Source organism: Saimiri boliviensis, chromosome 10 (genome assembly GCF_048565385.1).
Source record: "Saimiri boliviensis isolate mSaiBol1 chromosome 10, mSaiBol1.pri, whole genome shotgun sequence".
Classification (NCBI taxonomy): domain Eukaryota; kingdom Metazoa; phylum Chordata; class Mammalia; order Primates; family Cebidae; genus Saimiri; species Saimiri boliviensis.
Window position 1 is genome coordinate 109,281,519 of NC_133458.1, and position 21,296 is coordinate 109,302,814.

General features: G+C 41.1%; 1 protein-coding gene across 2 annotated transcripts in view; it reads right to left on the bottom strand.

Annotated features, from left to right (window-relative positions):
- ABCA13 (ATP binding cassette subfamily A member 13) overlaps positions 1-21,296 on the bottom strand; it is a 427,963-nt gene that overhangs the window by 303,421 nt on the left and 103,246 nt on the right. For both annotated transcript variants that reach the window (XM_074379707.1, XM_074379706.1), the window contains 3 exons: positions 14,115-14,278; positions 12,978-13,057; positions 11,830-11,951 (listed from right to left, as the gene is read on the bottom strand). In XM_074379707.1, the coding sequence (XP_074235808.1) occupies positions 11,830-11,951; positions 12,978-13,057; positions 14,115-14,278 (366 nt within the window). The remainder of the gene's footprint in view (positions 1-11,829; positions 11,952-12,977; positions 13,058-14,114; positions 14,279-21,296) is intronic.

The following is a 21,296-nucleotide window of genomic DNA, read 5'->3' on the forward strand; positions in this document are numbered from 1 at the left end:
TCTGAATGCCCACCCAGCCCCCACCCTCCGATGCCACCCTCGTAGTTAGCATCTGTGTCTTGGTGGTCTGATATTAAGTCTTACGCTTGGCTTTCAGTTTATCAGCTTCCACTTTTCACTGTCATCAGTGTGAAGCTCATATTTTTTGCCTCCTCCATTTATAGATTGAAAACAGGATTACCAAGCTTGGTATATATATTTTTTAAAAGCAAGTAAACTCAGAAGGAAGAGTTTAGGACATCTTGTATGAGTCTCTAGTTTATTACTATAAAATAAAACACAAACCATACTTCCTGCTCCCTGTTTTTGCTCCTGATGGGTATTATTGTGAAACATTCAGGCCAAGTAAGGCTGAAGTGCATAAACCCATTTGAATAGGAGCCATATGCACTGAATAAGAGCACAGAGAACTCATCAGATGCTTTCATATGCCATAAAATGTCCCCAAAATACATTAAGAGATAGATAATAGTAACATGGTAATGACCAGGCACAGTCGCTCACACCTGTAATCCCAGCCCTTTGGGAGGCCGAAGAGGGCGGATCACAAGGTCAGGAGATCGAGACCAGCCTGACCAACATAGTGAAACTCTGTCTCTACTAAAAATACAAAAATTAGCTGGGCATGGTGGCATACACCTGTAATCCCAGCTACTCAGGAGGCTGAGGCAGAAGAATCACCTGAACCCGGGAGGTGGAGGCTGCAGTGAGTCAAGATCATGCCACTGCACTCCAGCCTGGATGACAGAGCAAGAAACTGTCTCAAAAAAAAGAGAGAGAGATAGATAATGGTGTATTAGTCAGGGTTCTCCAGGGAAACAGAACCAATAGAGTGTGTGTGTGTGTATGTGTGTGTGCATGTGCAGTCATGTGTCTCGTAATGACAAGGATACATTTGGAAAATGCGCCACTGGGTCTTTTTTTTTTTTTTTTTTTTTTTTGAGACAGAGTTTCATTCTTGTTACCCAGGCTGGAGTGCAATGGCGCGATCTCGGCTCGCCGCAACCTCCGCCTCCTGGGCTCAAGCAATTCTCCTGCCTCAGCCTCCTGAGTAGCTGGGATTACAGGCATGTGCCACCATGCCCAGCTAATTTTTTGTATCTTTAGTAGAGATGGGGTTTCACCATGTTGACCAGGATGGTCTCGATCTCTCGACCTCGTGATCCACCCACCTCAGCCTCCCAAAGTGCTGGGATTACAGGCTTGAGCCACCGCGCCCAGCTACTGGGTCATTTTTTAATTTTGTGAACATCATAGAGTACACTTACACAATCTTAGATCATACTACACACATAGGTTATAGGGTATGGCCTGCTGCTCCAAGGCTACAAAGCTGTACAGTGTGTCACTGCACTGAATCCTATAGGCAATTGTCACAAAGTGGTAAGTATTTGTGTGTCTGAACATATGTAAACATAGAGAAGGTACAGTAAAAATACAGTAGTATCATCTTATGGGACCACCATCACATCTGCAGTACATTGTTGACCAAAATGTCCCTATCTGGCACATGATGACAAACCGCATACATGGTGATGGTCCCATAAGACAATAATGGAGATGCAAAAATTCCTATCTTCTGGTGACATCAGTCACGGTCATGTTGTAGCCTGGCATATTATGTAGCCTGGCACGAGTGTTTGTGGCTGTGCTGGTGTAAAGAAACCTGCTGCACTGCCATTCACAGTAAAAGTACCACACGCACAATTTTCTATAGTACATAATATTGATAAGGATAGTAATTGACTATATTACTGGTTTATGTACTCACTATACTATATTTTTATCATTATTTTAGAGTATACTCTTTCTAATTATTAAGAAAAAGTTAACTGTAAAATAGCCTCAGGCAAGTCCCTCAGGAGGTATCCAGAAGGCATTGTTATCACAGAAGACAGCTCCATGCATTTCACTGCCCCGGAAGACCTCCCCGTGGGACAAGCTGCAGAGGTGGAAGACGGTGATATTCATGATCCTGACCTCACGGTAGGCCTAGGCTAGACTGTGTGTTTCTGTCTTAATTTTTAACAAAACAGTTTTAAAAGTGAAAAGTAAAAAATTCTTAAAATAGAAAAGAGCTTATAAAGACCTAAAGGCAAACAATTGTACAGCTGTGCAGTGTATTTGTGTTTTAATATAAGTGTTATCACTGAAGGGTCCAAAAGTTTTTAAATTTTTTAAGTTTAGGCTGGACACAGTGGCTCATGCCTGCAATCCCAGCACTTTGGGAGGCCAAGGCAGGCAGATTGCCTGAAATCGGGAATTCAAGACCAGTCTGGCCAACATGGTGAAACACCATCTCTACCAAAAACAAACACACACACACACACACACACACAAATTAGCCTGGCGTGGGGGCATGCACCTGTAATTCCAGCTACTCGGGAGGCTGAGGGAGAGTAATTGCTTGTATCAGGGAGTTGGAGGTTGCAGTGAGCCAAGATCGTGCCACTGTACTCCAGCCTGGGTGACAGAGCAAGACTCTGACTAAAAAAAATAAATAAATAAAGTTTATAAAGTAAAAAAGTTACAGTAAGCTAAGATTAATCCAGGATTGAAGAAAGACATTTTGAAAAATAAATTTAGTGTTTATGAAGTCTACAGTGCTGTACAGACATGTCCTAGGCCTTCACATGCACCTGCCACTCACTCACTGACTTACCCAGAGCAACTTCCAGTCCTGTAGCTTTTTCCTGCCAAGTATCCCATACAGGCATACTATTTTTTTTAAATCTTTTATACCATATTTTTACAGTACATTTTTATGTGTAGAAAGGTATAATAAAATATATTCTTGTGTTTTCTGTGTTTTAATATACAAATACTTACCACAGTGTTACAATTGCCTACAGTATTCGGTAGAGTAACCTGCTGTATGGGTTTGTAGCCTAGGAGCAGTAGGCCATATCATATAGCCTAGGTGTGTAATAGTCTATACCAGCTAGGTTTGTGTAAGTACTCTATGAAGTTTACATAATGATGAAATTGCCTAATGATGCATTTCTCAGAATGAATCCTAGTCATTAAGTGAAATGAAGCATATATATATGGGGAGAGATTTATTTTAAGGAACTGGTTCATGCAAACGTGGGGGCTGGCCAGCCCAAAATCTGTGGGCCAGCAGGCCGGGGACCCAGGAAGGAACTGGCATTATAGCTCAAGTCTGCAGGCTGGCTGGAGACAGAAATTACTCCTGCTTGGGGAACCTGGTTATTTTCTTCTCTTAAGGCCTTCGATTGTTTAAGGGTGACTCACATTATGGCGAGTCATCTTCTTTACTCAAAGTCTATTGCTTTAACTGTTAATGTCATCCAAAAAATACCTTCACAGGGACATTTTGAATAATGTTTGAACAACGATCTGAGTACTGCAGCCTAACCAAGTTGACACACAAAATTACTCATCACCAGTGGCTATGATGCTCTAGTATGCCAGTGTGCATTTTTAGTCTTTAAGAAAGAATATTAAGTGTTTTCATCACTAATTTGCCAAGAAGACCTTTTTTTCACATAGGACTTGCATTGTGCAGACATACCTTGGGTGAAATTTTCCTTAATGCCACTGCTTTCAAACATGCTGCCTCTGGACAAAGTGGAAGCTCTCAGGAGGAGGCTGGGAGCAGAATATGGGCATCTACTCTTGGCTTTCACAAGAGCAGTCTCTCTTTGATCAGTCCCATAAAAATAGACTTCTGCGTGAAACCATCCCTGAAAGGGGGCATCATCCAAACCCCCAACTCAGGGGAGTCGCCCTGGCTTTTCATGAGCAACAACCTAAGCTGGCTCAATGTTCTGCGTTTACTATAGAACATCTGTCTTAATTATTTTCTAGGGTGTCATATTGTGGTCCCCATGCAAGATCATAATTAATACTTTTTTTAAGAGTTTAGTCCCGGGACAAAAATATTTGTCCCAAAATTTTTTACATCTCTTTTTACCAAATAGAGAGGATCCCACACCCTGTCGTGTGGAAGCTCCGCAGACGCAACGCACAGAAGCAACAGCCCCAGCAGCACATTTGCTGCCCCTCCTTTCCTGTGGTTTTCCAAATATTACTATTTATCTTTCAAAAATTGCATTGTGTTCATTATTCCTGTTTGAGACTAGGTAGGAGGGGAGGAAGATTAAAAAGCAAAGACAACACTGAGTTGTACTTGATTGGAAACATCTTGTGTGATTGCTGTTCAAAGCAAAACAGGCACCTTTTTAACTCAGGCTTTGCATAGGCTAATGCTGCAAATTATCAGAAACAGAATGCCAAGCTCCTGCTGATTGTCCTGTGTTTTCGTGTTTGGCTTGGAAAGCTGCAAGGGGGCTAAGGGTCCAGGGCCGACCCCTCTCCTAGCTGTAAGTGTGGCTCATACACACTTGGCCACTTAGATAATTATCTGGGTATATATGTGGTTTAAAAATAAGAATAATCCTTAGGAGAGGCATTTGCACTTTTAGCAAGAGCTTTGTTTACTGGACATCTGCCGATACCCTAATCGCATTCAGAGGAGAGCACCAGAGATGGCCTCCATGTTGCCCAGCTGCTCATTGTAGACTCAGAGGTGCAGCAAAGCACGGGAGGAAACGCTGCCCTCAGCACAGTTGTGACCAGAAAGGAAACACTGACAGTTACTTCGGGAACTGGAGATGTCGGGGAGAGAGATTCTGCCATAGGATTTGTAAGACAAGACAATGAAAGGAGGGCAAGTATTTAAAAATAGACCCTGTGCACTTCAGAGTGGAGCAGTACCCATCTGAGCTCGAGCTGCTCACAAGATAAAGAGGCAGGTACAAGAGATGAGCATCAGCGGGCAGGAGAGAGCTGCGAGAACCTGTCCAGAAGGACTGAAGCCACAATGTGGCAAGAGAGCGGATCCTGACTCCAGCTCTTACCCTGTGACTTCCTGAAAGCTGCTTGACAGCTAGATACTTCAGTTTCTTTGTCTATACAACCCGGGATGACAATAAAAGACAAAGGACTCCAAAGAGTGGTTAGGAGAATTAAATGAGATGTCAAGCATTCAGCTCAGGGGTGGAGTGTGTAGGTGCTCACAAATGACATTACTACTAAGAAGCCTATCTGTCACTATCAGCAAAAGCCCAGTTTTGACTTACAGAATATTTAAAGGAAAAGATAAATAAGAATTAGATGGGTTTATTGATTAAAAATGACGATAACACTTAAAATAAGAGAGCTAATTAATGCCTTCTTTGTTTTCATATTCCTAAAGAGAGCCATCTTCACACTGCAGGGGTAAAACAAGATGCCTAAGAGGTCTGTGGATGAGCATCCTGGCAGCCAGCCTCCAGGGCAGTGCCAATGGTGTCCTTGCTCACTGAGGCAGGCATCCACTGGCTGATTTCCTTGTTTTCTCAAAATTTATTTTAGGTTTACGAGGTATGTGTAGGTTTGTTACATGGGTAAATCATGTGTTGCTGAGGTTTGGTATATGAACCATCACATCACCCAGGTAGTGAGCCTAGGGCCCAACAGGTAGTTTTTCAACACTTTTTTCCCCTTCTCCCTCCCCCCAGTAGTCCCCCTGTAATGTCTACTGTTCCATCACTGATCATTAGAGAAATGCAAGTCAAAAGCACAAGGAGATTCCATCTCACACTAGTCAGAAAGGCTATTATTAAAAAGTCAAAAAATAAAAGATGTTTGTGAGATTGCAGAAAAAGGGAACATTTATACACTGTTGGTGGGAATGTAAATTAGCTGAGCCACCGTGGAAAGCAGTGTGGAGATTTCTCAAAGAATCTACCATTCCGCCTGGCTGCAGTTCTTCAGTGAGGCCACGGCTGCTGTCCCGCCAGCCTCTCCACCACTTTCTTTGCCTCCATTTCCAATTACCTCTCTCCCTGCTTCCTCTTCATGCCTTCAGAAAGAATGATAGTTCTTCTATCTACAGTTTTTAAGGAGTCATGATAGAAACAAAAACTATCTAGGTTTTATTTTTTAAAGTAGACTTTAGAAATTACTAACAGATGATAACATCAATCCTGGAAGAATTCTGATCATGGATTATCCAAAAGATTACGTGTAAGCCCTTGAAGAGAAAGGAAATTGCTGGAAACCATGTCGATACAGCCATGATCAATGAGCCATGTCAATATAAAGTCATTTTCTTTTAACGGTGAAATTATTAGGCTAATACGTTACCAAGACACCCCAAACAGACATGTTGCAACTGATTTAAGAGACCAAACAAATAAATAGGTGGTAGGTGATATCTTCCTATGTCACGGTAATCTTTCTGCACTAACGACTTGGACGAAAATATAAAAGATACTCTCGTCTTTTGGTGACTGATGAAGTTGAGAGAAACAAATGATATTTTGCAAATTAAAGTATCAGAATTTGATATTTAAAAAGACCTTGAAAGAATAACTAATTAACCAAAACAGCATGGTACTTGTATAAAAACAGACACATCGACCAATGGAACTAATAGAAAATAGTGAGCCCAGAAATAAGGCCATAAACCTGTAACTATCTGATCTTTAACAAACCGAACAAAAACAAGCATGGGGAAAGCATTCCCTAGTCAATAAATAATGGTGCTGGGATAACTGGCTAGCAATGTGCAGAAGATTGAAACTGGACTCCTTCCTTATGCTATACAAAAATCAACTCAAGATAGGCTAAAGATTTAAATGTAAAATCCAAAACTATAAAACTCTGGAAGACAACCTAGGTAACATTATTCTGAACATAGAAATGGGCAAAGATTTCATGATGAAGATACCAGAAGAAATCTCAAGAAAAGGAAAAACTGAAAAATGGGACCTAATTAAGCAAAAAAGCTTATGTGCAGCAAAAGACACTATCAATAAACAATCTACACAATAGGAGATTTTGCAAACTATGCATCTGACAAAGGTCTAATATCCAGTATCTATAAGTAACTTTTTAAAAAATTACAAGAAAAAAAGAATAACTCTATTAAAAAGTGGGCAAAGGACATGAACAGGCATTTTTCAAAGGAAAACATACACCCAGCCAACAAGCACAAGAAAAAAGTCTCAATACTACTGATCATTAGAGACATGCAAATCTAAACCACAGTGAGACGCCATCTCACACCAATTAGAATGACTACTATTAAAAAGTCAAAAAAGCAACCAATTCTGGCGAGGTTGCAGAGAAAAGGGAATATTTACACATTCCTCCTGAGAATGTAAATTAGTTCAACCATTGTGGAAACTAACAATGTGGCAAACCCTTAAAGAACTAAAAAGAGGACTACCATTTGACCCACCAATCCCATTACAAGGTATATACCCAAAGGAATATAAATCATTCTACCATAAAGATACCTATACACATGTGTGTTTATTGCAGCACTGTTCACAATGGCAAAGACATGAAATCAACCTAAATGCCTATCAAGGGCAGACTGGATTAAAAAAAATGTGGTACCTGTACACCATGGAATACTATGCAGCCATAAAAAGAACAAGATCATGTCCTTGGGAGGAACATGCTTGGAGTTGGAGGCCGTTATCCTCAGCAAACTAATACAGGAACAGAAATCAAACACCATATGTTCTCACTCGTAAGTTGGAGCTAAATAATGAGAACACATGGATACAAAGAGGGGAACAAAGCACACTGGGGCCTACATGAGGGTGGAGAGTGGGAAGAAGGAGAGGATCCGAAAAAATAACTATTGGATACTAGGCTTAGTACCTGGGTGATGCAATCATCTGTACTACAAACTACCCCCTAACATGAGTTTACCTATATAACAAACCTGCACATGCACTCCTAAGCCGAAAATTTATATATATACACATACGTATATATATATATTGCCAAAATTAGCAAGAAGTATTTTTATAGAGATCAATGCCAATTGGGGGAATTAAGGTTTAAAAATATTTGCGTAAGTGCAAGTAGAAGAGGAAACCCATCTGCAAACAGTAATTTACTTAGAACTGTTAATTTATAATAAATTGAAGCAATGACATCATGTGATGGAATAATAACAGTTTTGAGTTCAAAGACCTGGGTTTGATTTCAGGTCCTCTCCCAGCTGTGACTTCCACAGCACCACATTCATCTGTGAAAGAAGAGAAATGCCCTGGGAGGGCATGGCTAAATGAGACACAAATGCCCTTAGCACAATATTCATTTCTCAGAATTCCTAATGAGCAAATAAGGTAATGCGGCTTTCATAAACCTAAGGACCTCTAGCTGACTTAATGGAAGGAGAGCAGCTGGAATTTCACTTCATTTTGGTGAATGTTTAATGAGAACCTACCACATTTACTGAGAATACTCTAGTAGAACAACGAATCAAAAAAGAGCAAAGTCCTACTCGAAGAGCACCAGAGAATGAGATGATGGTAGATGGGTGTGTGCACTTTATTCCAGGTACCACGGATTACAAGGACCATAAGCCCCAACCTCATGATGTGGTGACAGATCCAGATGAGCAGCCTAGGGCACAGGAAGGGCTCTTGCTAGGATGAGACACAGCACACGACAGACAGTGTCTTCCAGGAAACTTCGGGCCAGACTGCTCCTCGTGATCCCAGAAACCCATAACTCTAGTCACGCTTTAATTACTTTTTGTCTTCAGAGAAAAAACAAACCAACAAACAAATAAACAAAAAACAGAATGAGCAGATTTTGACCAGTAGCTGCTCCAAAATAAGTTTCACCAAGAACTATCTGTTGGAGCTTTTCAGAAAACAAACTTCATGTACTAAAACAAATGGAATGTGTAATGTTTCCAAACTACTGAGAGAAAACTCTCCCTCTCCACAAATTGTGCCTGGCAGCTCTGTCGATGAAGCAACAGGCAGAACCAGGCCACAGGACCAGCCCCAAGTGAGATAAGAAAATTTGACCAGATTCACCAAACTCAATCATTTCTGCTCAAAAGAAACAGGGGGAAAAAATTCAGAATACCTTCCCATCTGAAGGAGCCTCCCAGAAGAGATCAGAACTTTCTGGGCATGCCCTCTCTCTTCCTGCTTGATTTGTGGAGCAGGGAGAATAAATCCACTGAGAATTGTGAAAAACTAGTCATCTTCCAAGCAAAAGATCAAGGTCCTCTGAACACTGCCCAATTGTTCAGCACAGAAAATAAAGGGTCAGAGACAGACTTTTTGATTGCTTTTTCAATCTATTTGAGTCCTGACACTTTGATCTCATTGTTAATTTTAGAAGAATAATAATTTGGTCCAACACAAAGAAAGAAGTCATTGTTGATTTGAACGTGTGCCTAAAACATAGGAACACAGAATGAAGTGGATGGGTGCTTCACAGGGCAGGTAGACAGGATCCAAGCTCAGGACAGAAGTCTGGGCTAGGACAGGCTCCAGCGTCCAGCAAGCCCCTGTGATTTGTGGTTTTAATTGGGTGATGCTAATATTAGAGAATAGGGCTCTGCCAGAAAAAGAAACTTCTCATAGTTGGATGCTCACAGCAGGTTTTCTGCAGCCAGGAAAAAGGGCAGGAAAGAAGAATGAGATGGTATCCACGCATCTGCTGTCTTTGCCTCCTTCTGCTCATTCCTGCCCCTAGTCTTTTGATAGGAATGTCCCCAGCTCTGTGACTCTCACATAGGTCTTCATAAGCTCATCATGATTCCTGTCTGACATCCATCTTCACCAATTCAGGGAGGCTTCCAGGGACCACCTGTCCTCATTGCTGTGTTCTGTGTGCATGATAGAACGTTTGGGTCTCTTAACACTGACCACTGACCATCGTTTGTCTGCAAATTTACTGTGTCATCCCCCATAGATCATTGGCTCCTTTGGAGCACTAGCTTTGAACCCAAGTTTTTGGGACTATGCCTAAAACATCAGAACATCCTAAGTGAATAAATGAAGAAATGAATGAACTAAGATTTCTGCAATTTTGCCAGGGCTTTAGCAACACTGAAAAGTATTCCCTGCAGGCCACCAACAGCCTGGACTAAGAATCTGATGTGATTATCTGCAAACTGACTAAAGCTATGGTAGAGAAGCCCAGGAAGAAAGATAAGAAAAGGATACTAGAAATAATATGGTGCTGCTGAAAACCTAGCAATCTAGAAAGAAAACAAGTATCCAAAATGTCACCTCCTATGTGCATCATAGAACTTTCTGGTCTCTTAACACTGACCATCATTGCAAACCTAACCTAACATAAACTCCTTACTTAGGATCTGCAGATACATGTGCATTTAGATACTTAACCATCAAAGTAAATCATCTCATTAATTACTTGAAATGCAAGAATGCAATTTTTTAAATAGTCCTCCCAATTATTTAACTGCCCAGCGGAATAGATGATCATAATGATTCATACTGACAAAGAGGTAGAGGAAGATACACAGAGTACCAAAAAAACCGCTGCAGAACCATCTACACAAGACAGTTCACATTATCATAGGAGCCTTCCCTGCGCACAGCCCTCCCATCATAGAACAGCAGTGACACCTAGCGGCCACTTGCTTCATCAGGCTGCGGTGATCAAAAATAGATGAGCCCAAACCCAAAAAGTATCATAAAACTTGGAATTTGCTGAGAACCATGGCACGTGTATACCTATGTAACAATCCTGCACGTTCTGCACATGTATTCCAGAACTTAAAGTATAATACTTAAGTAAATTAAATAAACTTTGAATTTGAAAGGGACCCCAGAAGTTAGCTAAACTGACCCGGGTCTTAAAGCATTCCCAGGTAGCTACTCAAATTACTCCAGTCGCTGCTTCTGTCCCCTGTTACACATTTCAATAACTAAGGATTTTAAACCACAAATAATCACTGTTTCTCTATAAGGCAGTATGCAAGGTGGGGAGAGAAAATTTCAGCACTGCCCCCTGCTTTTTTTTTTTTTTTTGGCTCTTACATGTTTTTAATAAGCTGAATTTGACATTTTTCCTTGAAGATAAATATTAAATGCCTTATTATAAGTAACTTGGTAACACTGTCATTTGAATTTTGGGTTCCCAGCTTCTAATCTCTTTTTTAATTTAGATTAATTTATTAATTCTTCATTAGTCTAGTTTGCAATAAGCCTCCAATTAACCAGCATTGACGTGAAATTAAACCTGTGTTGGGGCCCAGTTAAAGGTCAATTGCAATATTCACTTATGAGTCAGTTTCACGGTTACTACTTCTGGAAGGTTCTCTATACAGGAAGGTAAAACCCCAACTAGAAGTACTGAAAGCTGTCTCAGAAAAGCTCCTGCTAGGGATCCAGGTGATCCCTGCTGTGGACAACATGAAAAGTCCCTGTTCCCCTTTTCAGAGATAAACCATACTCCACGCGGCCAGGATGTGTTACGCATCCCTCGGTTTGTTGCAATAGCTCTTTGATTGTTTTATCACATTTTTCAGCTTGGAGATGACAGAGCTTGCCATTACTCATTTGCTTTCACAGCAAGTCACTACGGTAGCATACAGTCAGACTGTGCCCAGTCACCCTCCAATCAGAGGAACTCATAGCTCATTCTTAGACATTTTTAGCTTTTTTGGTTTTGGGTATTTTGAGAATCTTGCAACACCTACCGAACCAAGCAGAGACCCCCCTCAGGTATCATACGTCAGGGATGGAAGTCACCGGAATAAATAATTGCCAACTTTGTTCTTCTAACCCCAAATAAAGAAAACATTATGGAATTTAAAACCCTAAGATTTTGGCATGGGACAGTGACACCTTCCTTGCTTGTTCTCCTATTTCCTTTCTGCCTCCAGTTATATCATTTGTGCAGCAACCCACTTCACTAGCCAAAGGACAGCAAGGGAAGGAGGAAGAAAGGACAACGCGAAGCCAGTAACTTCAGGCCAAGTAAGACTCCTTGCACGAGCAAAACAGACAAGCAGCAGCACCGCACCTTGGAGTGGGAAACACTTGCTTCTAGAATGCTACGGATAGTCTCATCCGAGATGGGGATGGAAGAGCGAAGCTCTGCAGTCAACCGGGTGATGTTCTTCATTAGATCTTTTACTTTTACATCTGCAAGGTAAGGAAAATAAGAAAATTTTATAATAAATGTTTAAATAATTACTAACTGCTAAAACAAAATTTGACATTACAACCTGGCTAAGACAGTTTCTTTCACTCCATTCGGCCCATAAATCACTAAATAAAGTCACATCTTATGGCCCAGGGAGTAACTTAAATAATTTATACTATAGTAAACCAAAATGTCAGGTTCTGTAATATTTTCTGGTTACTGGTCTACTGTCGCTAAGGCCTGTGTGTTTTAAGAATATTTATTTAGAAAGAGCTCCTTTTGGCCAGGTGCAGTGGCTCACGCCTGTAATCCCAGCACTTTGGGAGGCTGAGGCAGACAGATCATGAGGTCAGTAGTTCAAGACCAGCCTGACCAACATGGTGAAACCCCATCTCTACTAAAAATACAAAAAATTAGCTGGGTTTGGTGGCACATGCTTGTAATCCCAGCTACTCAGGAGGCTGAGGAAAGAGAATTGCTTGAACGGGAGGCCAAGATCACACCACTGCACTCCAGCCTGGCTGACAGAGCAAGACTCCATCTCAAGAAAAAAAAAGAAAAAGAAAAGAAAGTTTCTTCTTATAGAGCAGTGACCAAGCGTTATAGGAAACTCACTTCTATATATGCATCCATTCATCTCACTTTTTTAACGAGAGGGATCGTTTAAGGATTTGCCAGAATTCTTCAGACATGGCATGTTGATGCTACAAGAAGCTCCACGAATTGATAGATTGAACAGCCAAAAAACAGAGACAAACAGACATCAATTGCTTCTCCAAGGAGGCAAGACCAGAGCAAAATCCAGACCACAGAAGCTTCTCTTTGTTTCCCTGCTTCAATATGGTACCCTAGGATTTCAAGACTTCCTTTATAAGTGTCAAATACATCAGACCAGCCAAGTTCTAAATGATTACATGTCACATATAGCATAAATTTCCTGTTGTATGTTTTATTTTAATAATATATTTGCATGAGAAACTAAATTTAATTTTTAATCAAGCAAACTTGGAAAACCACATACTTACTCTCAGTTACTGTGAAATTGCTTAGAAAAGTCATGATGGGAATCCCTGATGACCAAGTTTCCTCCAGGCTTTTGGCCAACCTAAAATGGCAGAAAATTAAAGCTAAATTAGGCAAGACAAAACATCAGAAACAATGTTGGAATGAATAACACTGCTTCAGCTCCGAGGATATGGGCTGGATAACAAGATCACATTTCCATAAAGTTCCTCCAACAATTAGACACACGTGTCTCCCGACACCATCTGTATGTGAATATCCATTAATACTGCCCACACTCCAGTATTTCTTTCTCAGAGCTCCTGCCAAGCGAGATGAACCAAGGGAATGAGGATGTCTAATAAATGGCTTTTCACAACTGTGAAAAGAATAGATAGGATACATCATGCAATACATGAGAAATTAGGATAGCCAGGGTAAGATGAACATCATCCTTTCAGTGAAAAAGTCATTTGCAGAATTCAAAGTTCCTCATTTTCCCTTCTGGTGCTTTGCACTTTTAGAACACCGAGCAAAATTAATCAAACATGAAGGTAATTTGAAAAATATTTGCCTGCTCATACAGAACTTTATTTACTTATTTATATATTTGTTTATTTATTTATGACACAGGCCCTTTTCCTGTCAACGAGACTGGGGTGCAGTAGCATAATCACGGCTCACTGCAGCCTTGAACTCCTGGGGTCAAGCGATCCTCCTGCCTCAGCTTCCCATGTGTTTGGGACCACAAATGCACAGCACCGCATCCTACTAAATGTTTTTTGCTACTTCTCTTTTTTAGAGACAGGGTCTTGCTCTGTTGCTCAGGTTGGTCTCAAATTCCTAGCCTCAAGCTGTTCTCTCACCTCAGCCTCCCAGTAGATAGGATTACAGGCATTTGCCACCAAATGTAGAGGGTTACATTTTTATGTCTAATATCTTGATCGCCAATAAAGTTAGCCTTCTGATTAATACTGCTGTTATATTTTACCACTCAAAAACTGTCATAGAAAACTTTGGTGTTTGGAGAACACATATTAATATGTACATTAAGAGTATGTTGTGCAGACTACTATCTGAAATTCACATTTTAAGAGTGTTAGACATCTTCTGTATGCATGGAAGTTCTGGGGAGGGCATGAAAGAATATTAGAGCATACATGAGCAAGCGCTGCTGTATGGTCTCCAGCCTCAGCTGGCAGGCACAGTCCTGTTCTGTGGCGTTCTCCAAGCTGCTCTTGAAGCTTTCCAAGGTGTTAGAAAGATTCTTGCTAAGACTTTCACAGTTTAGCTGATTGGGCGAGGACCATATCTTTTCAATTTCCTAGAAAACACAGCAATGATATAGGTGAGAAACACACATACTTATTTCTATTACATGCATTGTAAGATTTTAGTTTATTCTCATTCGTCTCAGAAAACACAGAGAACAAACAATTATGTCAGTCGTTTCTGTGCATTGCAGAGTAGTAGAAAGAGCCCTTGGCTGTGGAAATACAGAAGCCCAGATTTTACTCCTGGCTCTGCTGTTAGCCAGCCAGGCAAGACAGCATGCTCTTCAACATACAGCAGAGAACATGCAATTCTCCATGGCCTGGCTCCTAACTTCCTGAAGCTCTATTTCTAAGAAGACACACAACTCAATGGATAAAAACAAATAACTCAATGTAAAAAATGGTCAAAGAACCTGAACAGACACTTAACCCAAAGAAGACATAACAATGGCAAGCAGGTAAAAGAAAAGGTGCTCAACTTCACTAATCACCAGGAAAATGCAAATCAACCACAATGAGATATTATTTCATACCTGTTAGGATGGCTATTATCAAAAAGACAAGAAATAACAAGTGTTGGTGGGGTGTGCAGGGAAGGGAACCCTTGTGCCCTGTTGGTGCAAATGTAAATCAGTACAGCTATTATGGAAAACAGTATGAAAACTCCTCAAATATTAAAAATGGAACTACCATATGATCCAGAAATCTCACTTCTGGGTATAAGTCCAAAGGAAATAAAACTATGTCCCAAAGAGATATTTACATTATTCACAACAGCCAAGAGACAGAATCAGCCTAAATGTTTATAAAGAGATGAACAAATAAAGAAAATGTGACATTATATACAATATTATTTAGCCATAAAAAGGAAATTATGCCATTGGCAGCAGCACAGATGAACCCAGAAGGTATGCTAAGTGAAGTAAGTCAGCCACAGAAAGAAAACTACTGCACGATCTCATTTACATGTAGAGCCAAACTTTTTTAAGAGTCAAACCCATAGAAACAAAGCATAGAATGGTGGTTACGCAGGATGAACGTGGGAGGAATGCAGGTGGTAGTCAAAGGGTATAAAGTTACAGTCAGGGAGAAGGAAAACATCTACAGAATTAATATATATCATGAGAATTATAGTTGTCAATATTGTATCACATATTAGAAATCTAAGAAAGTAGATTTTAGGTGCTTTTAATACACACACACAACACACAAAATAACTCTGAGAGGACAGATATGTTAATGTGTTTGTAGTAATCATTTCATTTTGTATACGTTTATCAAACCATCATGTTGTACACTTAAAATACATAAAATTTATTAAAAATAAATATGAAAATATTAAAAATTTAAAGAAAATTTAGGCCTTACAAAATTCACAGCCACAAACCCAATGATTAGAAATTGTATGTGGTTATTCATATGTGAAGTGAATAAAACCTGGATTTGTCCTGCTCTGAAGGTCAGCAGTGCAGCCTCAAAGTCTCCTGCCGTCCCCACTGCGGTGGAGAAGCTCCTAAGACTCTGGGGAACATCTGGAAAGACCTCAGAAGTAGGTCCCCACTCTCTGCATCCACAGCCCCCACTAAGATTTCATGGACATCTTACCAGTATCTTCCTAGAAACAATCAAGTTTTTTTTAAAAGACCAACCATTTTGCCACAAAAAAAAAAAAAAAACCCTTTTTGAATCATACCTATTAATTGAAAAAATGCAAAACACTTACCATATGTGGAATTAAATGACAAATATAGGTAATTTAAAATTTAAAACAACCTGAAAAACAGCACACACATACAAAATCTATGTCTATAAAAATACACATGAATCTATACGCATTCCCTAGACACCGCTATTTTACCATAAATCCTTTATTTTACATTATCAGAATTTATTTGCTTCATCACATTTTATTTATATTACCATATTCTTACTAATATTAGAAGCATAGTTCCAGGTTACACCAATTATGGGAAGGTATTATATGTAGGTCAAGACTTAGATAATATTTCCGTCGAAATAAAACTTTAAATATTTTTTTCAAAGCCACTGTCAGTTTCTCTTGCAAAGAAAAATCATGAATCATTCAAATGACCACAGGGAGCTAACAAATATATGTTCCAAGGAAAGTTAAATGTGAAGACTGCTGAAAAGTCAAGGTTGGGTGCTGAGCTCTGACAGCTACCCTGATGTGAGGCCCCCTGCACAGCTGAGGTAGATTTAGTTGGGGGTGAAGACTTCTCAGGAACTGATGAACATTAACCCATGATCACAGCACTCATGCCACTGTCACCACCCAACCAAACCCCAGAATCTCACTGTGTGGGGGAACTAAACCAACCAATAGATTATTACAAAGCATGCAACTTTTTGACTCTAATTCATCTATTATTGTCATTCATTTTGTAAGTTTCTTTTTTTCCCCAAGTGATTTGGGAGTGGAACTTGAACAGAAATCCTATATTCATTCATTCATTCAAAAAATATTTATGGAGCACCAAATGCCAAGCCCAGGCTAGGTGCTGGACTGAAAGTTTTGTGAACACAGAAGACAAAACTCCTGCCTCCATGAGGTTCCCACCCCAGTGCAGGAACACTACCAACAGACAGCTGTAGGGGCAAACTGGTCACATGTCACAAGGTGACCTGAAGGAAAATAAGGTCGGGGTGGGGGCAGTGCTGGAGGTACAAGAGGGAGGTGTATAACCCTCCTTAGCATCATCAGGGAAGCACACTGCAGGTGGGGGAGCAGATTGTGCAAAGGTCCTGAGGTGAGTACAAAGGAGCCAGCTAGGTGGAGAAGAGAGTGCTGGGAAGGGCAGGTGGAGGGATGTGCCAGCCAGACAGCAGTACCTAGCAGCAGCCTCTCTTAGAAATCTGACACATCTTCTAAATGAGACTGGAAGACACTGAGTGCTCTCAGCAAAGGAATGACACCATCTGATGATGTTTTGGAAGGATCACTCTGGCAACTGTGTTGGGGATTGAGGCAAGGGGAGGAGGAAGGGAGAGCTGGCTTGGATCTGGGAGGTGCTGGGGGAGGTGGTGGAACATGGCCAGATCATGGAATCCTTTGGAAGGTAGAAGGGAGAGTTTTCTAACAGAAAAAAATAAAAAAGGCTAAACCAGTATGCCAAGGTTGTTGTCCCTGGCATCGGAGGGACAGAACACCAGGGAAGGGAGAAATTACATGGAAAGATGTAAAGGTTTTTGTTTCTTTTTCAGATGAGTACAGTTGAGGGGTCTGTTTGACACTTGAGCAGGGACAAAACTTAACACATGAGGATGAAGGTCAGGGGAGGTGTTGGCTGGAGAAGGAAATTTGGGAGTTGTCAGGAAGTAATTAAGATTTTTAGGTTGCAAAGGAATCTGGATAAGATTTCCTAGCACGTGAGCATAGACTGAGAAGAGAAAAGGTCTGGAGACAGCCTGGGTCCTTCTGCCACATAGAGGAGCCAGACGTGGAGATGGAGACAAGTCAGCTGAGGATGCAGGAGGAGCCCAGGGAAGGTCACAGGAGCTGAGTGACGTGGGGATAGGCGTGGATGAGTCTGTGTCAATGTCGGGCTCAGACGCCAGAGGTGTGGAGTAAGACTCCATATGTGGAGGTTGAGGGGCTGGGCAGTTGGAGAGATGCCTGCTCTCCGTGTTAGCCACACCAGGCCAATCTGGTTCAGCTTTTACATAACAAAGTGGTGAGCTGTTTTTCAGTTGCCATGGACCCTCAGGTCACATAAACCAGCATGCCCCAATGAACCAGTGTGCAACCACAGAGGGAGGCCAAGTGCTCAGACTGAGGAGTGGGGACTGAATTAAGAAGCAGACACTGCATGGCAGGATCCAGGATCCAACTGGATTGAGCTCTGGCATCACCCAAGGCAGGATCCAGTCAATCAGATCCTCATTACACTATGTTTATAAAGCCTCACCCAGTCCCCAGCTTGGAGGCACTACTTTGGGAACCATCCCTGGTGTTCTCCTTACTCGTTACAAGTAATAAAATCCCATTACTTAATCCTCCTTGGTTGTGGTCATTGGGTTCATACCCGCCAAGCAACGGAACCTACGTATTGTGTGGGTAACACCTGAAGGGGTCTCACAGGGAGTGGCCAGCTCAAGCCAGTCTCTCCATTTTCTGTCATGTGGCAGGACTCAAGGGCACAGACTTCTTTCCTTTCTTCACGTAAGTTTCCACTGCCTGCTCTATCGGAGGAGACACAGCCCTCCTCCAGCCTTCTCTCACCCACTGTCCCTCATGTGCACAGACCGCATTTATTGTCTGAATGTAACCACAGCAAAGCAGAAAGGAAAAGGATGGCAGCAAACTCAGGCAGAGCATCTGCAAGGCAGAGAGATGCCTAGGTCCAGTCTCAAGCTACGTGGACATTTCTAATAACAGTCATAGAAGCCCTTGGACTCTCACACTCTGCTTTTTTTTTTTTTTCCTGAGCATAAAGCTCTAACCCTCCCCAGTTCTTTCACCAAGCATTTCACAGGCTAGATATTCTCCTTCCTCCAAAGAGATCCCTTTTTGTAGCATACCAATGCACAGGTACAACTAGGTCAGAACAATAGACATAAGTGAGTATTCCCTTAGGGGCCAACTCACTCCTGAGAACACAGATTGAATTAAACCCATTGCATGGGGCCTCTGCCAGAGAGTATTCCCTCATAGCAAAAAACTTCTAGTTCATAATTTGTAACTGCATGCAAATTAATTTTTATTCAATGCATTTATAATATTCCTGCTGTGGATGTTATGCTTAAATTTAACAAAATAATAATTTTGACACAGAGGGGATTATAAAGTAGAAAAGTACACATTCTGCCACAGTAGCAAGGACTGCTAGAAGAAAAATTCCAAGTTTCTTCAGCACAGGTGTTCCAGGCTCCAGGTAAGGAGAAACGTCTAGCACAAAGGTAGAGATTGACATTTATCAGGCTATACTGTTGGAACTGGGTAGAAGTACCCCATGGAAAAGGCAGCACTTATCAGACTCTTCTCTGGCTAATCAGGCCTGGAATCAATAAACAGTGGATAAGTGTACACAGGCAAACCCAAAGGTCCAGATCTAGAAAGGCAGTAGGAAGCCCCCACCCAACCTGAAATTCCAGCTGCATTCTCGCAACTCAGTGTATCCCAGGAGATACAGTGGGCACTTGCTGTCATTTTTGAAATTTAATTTCTGCTGCCCATTCATCTCCTTATTGCCACTTTCTACTGTTTGGAACAAAGAGTGTGGAAGACGGTAAGGAGTTGACAGCTCTGAACTTTTGTCATGTCAATTCAATCAGCTAAAACATTCTCTTTCAATGGTTATTCCATGTTGCTGCTGAGAAAACTGTATGTTAAAATATTTATTTCAATATTGAAAACTAGCAAATGCCATTGTGCTCTTTGCCCACCTTTGTTGGACACTTCATATCCCACAGCCTGAAAAAGATTTATATTTATAAAAGTCTCACATACTTGAAGCCCTTGAACCACAGACCCATCCTAAAAGCTTTGCATCCTGAGATAAGCAACATACTATTTTTGTCATTAAAGACAGGAACTTCTGCGTTTTATCAAAAGTAACTCAACTGTGACCAGACAGACTTGTTGACAATCACATAACAATTTGAGCTATAAATACAGTCTTTGAGTCTATTGCTTTAAAAGCTGGAGTCTCTTGACTATTCTATTATCATGACCTTCACTCAGCACGAAAAAATTTTCTGCAAGGGGCTGGGCGCAGTTGTTCACACCTGTAATCCCAGCACTTTGGGAGGCCGAGGCGGGCAGATCATGAGTTCAGGAGTTTGAGACGAGCCTGGCCAATATAGTGAAACCCTATCTCTACTAAAAATATAAAAAATTATCAGGGCATGGTGGTGGGCACCTGTAATCCCAGCTACTCAGGAGGCAAAGGCAGGATAATTGCTTAAACCCAGGAGGCAGAGGTTGCAATGAGCTGAGACTGCACCATTGCACTCTAGCCCGGTCAACAGTATGAGACTCTATCTCAAAAAAAAAAAAAAAAAAAAAATGGTCTGTGAGGCTTTTTTTTTTTTTTTTTTCCATATCCACATTTAATACCTGAAAAAGATCTGCACAGCCTGGAAATAAGAATTTGATGTTCTAAACAAATCCATGTGAGTATGACAAACTACTGGGGCTGTAAAGTCAGTCGTCACTAGGGACTGCTCAGGGCTTTCGGCTGGCATGCTCCACTCCTCCAAAGGCCACAGGACATTGATTAGGGATCAGCAGCTCTCACTCCTTCCTGACATTTCCCCAAGGCATGGCATTCTACACTCTTGCCATGCGGTGGGAGTCTGGCATGACTATCTCTCATCTCTCCTGGGCATCATCTGTTTCTCTGCTTTCTGTGATAATCCCATGCTCACAGACACACGCATCACGAAAGCAAGAAACAACATTCAGAACCAGACCTAGAAGAAACACAGGTCTTCGCTGCATTATTGGAAAGACATCACCATTGTCCAAGCTTCTGAGGGAGATCAGGCCTGTTCATGGGCCCAGGGGTCTTTAATTCCGGGATAAAGGAGTGGGCTCCAAATAAGAGTCACATTCTCTGACTCAGCTGTAGTTGGAGACCCTGCAGGGAGCCCTCTGGGCATGTGTCCAATTTAACAAATAGAAAACTGCTATGCTGGCTCCCACTTGGCCATCAATTTTTGGTACTCGCCAGTGTATTCAATTAGTTAGAGCCAGTGCTGGGCTGGTAAATATTTAGAAACTAACACTCCAGGAAAAAAAAAAAAATCTGATTTGTAGCATTTGCCAATTTCCATGGTGCAAATGCTCCCACATAACCTAGTTCAAGCTGCCACCATAGCACCGCTAAACATAGAGTTGGGAAGAACTTAGCACAAGACCACATAGTATTTCCATCATGTGGATACAACAGGAGCAAATCATCGCAGGAAGACAGATACCAGTAAAACATACTAAAATAAATAGGAAGTGATGAATCCTGGGTAATTACTGCTGTGTTTCTAACATGATTTATTTCATCATAAGTTTATATAATTTATTTATAATGATGATTACCTGTATTTTAACAA